Here is a 5,817-nt window from a genome sequence, read left to right as displayed (position 1 = left end):
GTTTCGTTGTCTTTGGGGACTTTCATCAAACACTTTGAAGGCACTTCAAATTTCAAACCAACAGCCATAAACACAAGATCTGCAGCCACAATATCTTCAATCGTTCAATGCTTCTCACTTTGAAACCCTAATTCAACTTCAATATAAACAAGCAGATGCATTGTACTCGATTGAAACCAGCTTCTTCTTCTGGATTCACTCCTATTTGTTGCAGCAAAAGGTCATGCTTCTGAGGTACTAGCTTTAGCTTTTAATAATTTTCTATGTTATTATCTATTGCTTTGTTCAAGTACATGTTTATGATGAGTACTTAAAATTGTTCGGAAGGAAAGTGATCTTATCGATAAATCAGTAACGGAAAGGTGTTTCGCTTGATTTTATAAGCGGTAACTTAATCGCAAGCTAAACTTTTAGATTAGGCTCTTTACGTTTTACAGGTTGATAAGTTGTTTATTCTTTGATCATAAAGAAGGAAATTATCTTTTCAGTTTTTGATCTCTTGTAAGTTTCAAATATCATATAATATCCTCTCTTGAGTACCGAATAGGGTTACAATATGTCTCTATATAGAGAACTACACACACAGACCTTCTAGAGTACACGATAAGTCGATAACTACTAAGTAATTACAAAGAAGGACATTCTTCATCACAGAGGAATAAAAACCTGCCAAACTTTGATGTCAGAATCCAGACCACCACTGTAGATAAGATAAGAAGTTGATGCATTAGATGAACGGCTGTGATCGGTTTCTGAAGTCAAACACTTAACCGGACCACTGTGACCCTCCAGTATCGCTCTACAAAAATAACATTTCTCAGTTTCTTTCCAAATTCTTATGGTTTCATCTGCAGAACCACTACACAACAAATCCAATACAACGCTCAAACACAATATGGACTTAACATGCCCCCTGAGAACACTCACTGCCGCCATGTTATCCTCGTCACTTTTCTCCCAAGCCATGATCGACCTATCACTCCCTCCAGAATACAAAACATTCTCGTTGGTACTTAGTGCTAATGCATTAATACCGGATTTGTGTTTCTTTAATGTAGTCATTAACAAGTGTTTCTCACCTTCTGGTGATTTTAACTTTCTCCAAATATTTATAGTTTTATCAGTGGATCCGGTATAAACATCACCATTACATGATACCACTACTGCATTGATTGCATCATCATGTGCATTACAAACCGATTCTAAACATTTGAAGTCGGTTGCATGCCAAATCTTGAGTGTTCTGTCCCACGAGACCGAGTAAATGACCAAACCGTCCCTGGAAACAGCTAGTGCTGATACCGTATCATTATGATGCACCCGTGTGGACCTCTTGTGTCTTGACACCTTTACATGATTCCTTGGTAATAGAACATTAAGGGTCCGATCACTAAGCGTTGGGAGTGTGGCTAAGTGTGTTAACTTATGCTGTTGCACCTCGTTTTCATCAACTCTCCATACACGGATTTTGTGATCTTGATGCGCGCTGAATATTTTGTCCTTAGAAACCACTAGTGACTTTACTGCACCATTTCCTGTAAATAAAACTGAATTAACCGACCCATTTCCAAATTAACCGATGAAACAGAAGCGATATAACCGAACCTAATCAAAAACCGACGGTTGGTCTTTTTTAAAACCGAAATTAGTGGTTTGATTTTGGTTATCTGTATTTCCATAACATACAAAACCGACCTGAACCATGTTTTAGTAAATCCACGGTTAACGAACACGTATAAACGAATGATACAGACGTAAAATGGTAACTCAAATTATTCAAGCTCAAATGTGTAATAATAATATGTTTAGTGGTTAAAAAACTTTAGGCCCAAACTTTCAAGCATAGTTACATTATTTTGGGCCATTTTAGTCCAACCCAAAAACTTCAAGACCAAATCTAATTCACAGTTACCCAACCCATAAGCGAACTGACCAGCATGTAAAACTGATTAACCATAACAGACTTTATCGAAAGTTCGGTTATGCTTAAGGTTGTGGTGTTGGGCCAAAACCGACCCATGCACACCCCTACCTGTGATTATCATGCAGTCACTTAGTTTTTCATGATCAAATTCTGCTTGTAAGTTGCCACACTTCAACACTCGTATCACTTTATTAGAAGAGCCTGTGTATAGAAACTTCCCACCAATGACAAGAGACGAGATGTATGAGTTGTCACCCTTGATCGTAGAGATGCACTGATGAGTAGCGGATAGGTGGTAATTACCAGACTGCCATTGTGAGTCAGAAGATTGATGATGTGACATCTTTTTAGTGTGGACTGAGTTTGAAGATGATTAAGTGATAGTTTGGAAAGATGTGTTCCCAGGTTCTAAGGTATTTAACTTAAAAAAATGAACACAATTTTCAACATATGTAACATCAATGGGCCAGGATGTACTTTAATATTAGTTGGAGGATTGATTGTCCATACAAATTTATGTCTCTTTAGGTTTCTGTTTTAGTTCACCCTATTATATACTGCCTAACTTATCCTTTTTTTTTTAAAGGCATACCGCGTATACTTATGTATACCATCGAATCCAGTTCTCGTGCTATTTTACGAAGTTACCATGTAGATACTTAAAAGACGTTTTAACTTTCGTGTATGGGTTTGAGATGTGGTAATGGGTCCAAATGGGCCGGAAGTCAGTAGCTATTATGTTATAAGGAATTCAGTAGCTAGTATGGTACATGTGAAGCACTGTTAGGTACCATGTCATACATGCTTTGTTGAGTCGAGTCATTGGCCCAACTGATTGACTTTATCGGTTTTTTGAAGTCTATTTAGTTTAAAATATGGAAACCTTACCTTTATGCCAACCCTATTTGAGTTACAAATATAGAAATCTAATCTGTTTCTAGATCCAAAGCAGTACCATGGCCAAACAATTTGGTGTTTGAACTTTATACCTAACTCTTATTATATTAATCCAAACACTTTTTTTCTTTTGTCTATGCCATGTTGTATAAAAGTGCACCTGAGGCATTTGCATGCATTTGTAGTCTTCTTTCTGTGCATGTTTTTGGAAAGTTTTTGGATATTTGCTGGCCTATCTAACATATTGCACTTAGTGCACGACTGCATGTACACATATTATGTGTTTGAAGGCTGGTTAGTGTGTTGCTCCAACACCAAATTGGAGGTTCCATTTCTGTAAAGAAACACCATCAGTGCCTAAGTTCTTTTAATGATTTATAGTGCTTTCTTTTTCTTTGAGTACAATTAGGCGGTGCAAGTAGGATGCTTGATTAATGTTGACCCAACACTAAAAAGCAAACAAGAGGGTCTGTTACGACATTAATAGCGTCTACCAAGAGTTGTAGGGTAGTGCTTGTAATCTTTAATCTTCCTTTACTGATATAGTGATATTAATTTCAAAGTGGCCTTGATGATTTAGACACATGATGTGTGCAGCTTGTTAAGCGAGTCTATTAGACTTGGAAATCAGGTAATTGCATCAATCGGCCAGGATAGACTGTGATTAGTTTTGAGTACTATCCACTTGGTTTCATCTTTCTTTAGGTTTTTGTTTAAGATAAACCTACTTTACATACTCTATATGGTCCCTTTTCTTTTAAAAAAGGCATACATGAGTGCCTTTGATCTTTTGGCCTTCTCAACCATTGAATATAGTTCTGGACTATTTGATGAAGTTAGTGTAAAGATACTTAAAACTCGTTACGTGTATCAGCTTCATTAGAGGTGAATCCTTTACTTATGAGCGGGCTCTTAGGGTTAAGTTTTACTCTAGATCTCTAGAGGCTCAAACGGGTAAGGTCAAAATAATTAGCTTAAAAGGAAATGACTCGAAAGCTCCTCCATGGGTATTTTCTATGCATAAAACATTCACATAATATTAATTTATGTTATCTTATATGACCCGCTAGTTATTTTAGTTATTTCAAGAAAATTTTGGAAAAGAAGTGAATCACATCAGACTATCCGACCCATAGTTATTAAAAGTGAACGCTTTTTGCGCTTAAGCGCATTTTAAAGCGTCAAGCGCATTAATTGCGATATGCATGCCACAAACATTTAGAGCGCAATCATTTTTTCCCAAGCCTCCTCATGCGTATTAAATCAAATTTAAAAACCTGTTCTTATTCTCTAGGAGTCCCTAAAACTCCATTTAAAAACATGTTCCATGCGTATTAAAAACCATTTTGGTTTTTCTAATTATTATGATGTACTTGGTACTACTTCATGTTTTGGATTTTGTTTTTGGTTGTTTATAAACTATTTGAAGAATGAATGTATGTGTTCTTCATAAGATGTTCTATTTAAGTTAAAAAAATTGTTTTTTTTAATGTGCGCTTTTTTAAAAAAATTGGGCGTTTTTTTTTGCGCTTATCGCCTGGGCGCTAGACCCAGCCTCAACGCTTTCGAGCGCTTATCGCATTTGATAACTATGGTCTAACCAGACCAGACTCGCCTTGTTTCCACCCGAACTCATTTAACAGGTTAGTGCTCCTTTCACCCAATAATATTAGTTCACAACCATGCTGTTACACAATATTATGAAAGACGCAAAAATAGAAATTTAGAAACTGAACAAAAGTTTGGTGCTTATACCTAACTCCGTTATGATATCCTTTGTCCTGATTCAATGTCGTATACACTGGTGTTGCATCCTGATGCTTGATAATATGGCATATGGGTAATAAGACTTATTTTCATGTCACATTACTAGGTGATTATGATTTTTCACTAATATTTGCCTGTCTTTTCTGCTATTTTTTTTTTGAACACCTAACACACGCCTTTAATCTACTCTAAATATATACTTTGGTCCCCTGTGGGATTTGAACCCTCAAATCACATTGGGAGGGACACTAGACATAAAACGAATGCAAACACTTAACCGAACTAAATTCCTTGTTCATGTTGTTCGCTAAGAAAATGAAGATGCCCGTGTTCATTTATGAATGCAGAAAAGATCTAGGGAGAAATTAAAGCTAATTCATTAATTTGGGTGAAAACATAGCCAAATTTAGTTCCTTAGAATAAAGAGATTGTAGTACTTTTAATGTTGATTTGTAATCTTTCTTGCACTCCCTAGCGCCTTGATAGTGTTGTGTTGTTTTATATAAAATTTATCTCGTCATTAAAAAACAAAGGAGACACCAACTAAAAGTAATTAAGTAAACGACAATATTCAAATAAAGTTAAAATATCATCAATACATTTTACAAGCAAAGAACAATATGGGCCGGACTCGGCGATGGTTTTAAAATGGGCTGGACTTAACTTCTTTGAATGAAACATTAGCGGGCGTTCACGAAGTAAATAACGAACAATACATGTGTTCATGTTTGCCCGTTTGATTAAACAAACATCTTTTCTGATTACGTTCGTTTATTAAATAAAAGAACATAAACGTTCAGTAAAGGGTGTTGACATTTACACGTAAACAACAGTAAAGTGATCCAAGTAGGATGGTTGGTTATTATGTTTACCCGATATAATACCCACCGATTTAGAGTTTAGACCCGTGTATATCCCTATCGACGTTGATAGTAGCTAGCAACGACCAAGTAGTGGTGCTACACATGGCAAAATTGGCGGGTCAGGTTGGACGGGGGTACCGTGTCAGAATAAGTTTGGGTCAGGACGGGCCGCTTTAAAAAATGGTTATTTTCATTCGGGTCAGGACGAGTTTGTGTCAGAATGGGTTCGTGATGAAGTGAATGGTCATTGGGTTGACATTATGTTAACCATGATTGTAGATGATATTGTTGCCAAAGTTCTTAAGAAGGCAAATGATAAAGAAGATGATGTTTGTCAGTAGATGGTGATGATAATGATGATTATAA

At 36.3% G+C, this 5,817-nt stretch overlaps 1 protein-coding gene across 1 annotated transcript; it reads right to left on the bottom strand.

Annotated features, from left to right (window-relative positions):
- Positions 1-620: 620 nt before the first annotated feature.
- LOC143572957 (protein JINGUBANG-like) lies at positions 621-2,622 on the bottom strand. Its single transcript, XM_077057968.1, has 2 exons — positions 2,033-2,622; positions 621-1,535 (listed from the first exon to the last, which is right to left on the bottom strand). Exons 1-2 carry the CDS (start codon positions 2,265-2,267, stop codon positions 649-651), a joined length of 1,122 nt encoding a protein of 373 aa, XP_076914083.1. The 5' UTR covers positions 2,268-2,622; the 3' UTR covers positions 621-648.
- Between the last annotated feature and the right edge of the window lie 3,195 nt (positions 2,623-5,817).

This window comes from Bidens hawaiensis, unplaced genomic scaffold (assembly GCF_021521415.1).
Source record: "Bidens hawaiensis isolate Kalapana, Puna unplaced genomic scaffold, B.hawaiensis_p1.1 tig00026179_1, whole genome shotgun sequence".
Taxonomy (NCBI): Eukaryota; Viridiplantae; Streptophyta; class Magnoliopsida; order Asterales; family Asteraceae; genus Bidens; species Bidens hawaiensis.
The sequence above is the reverse complement of the archived record's forward strand: the minus strand, read 5'-3'. Positions and strand labels throughout refer to the sequence as shown.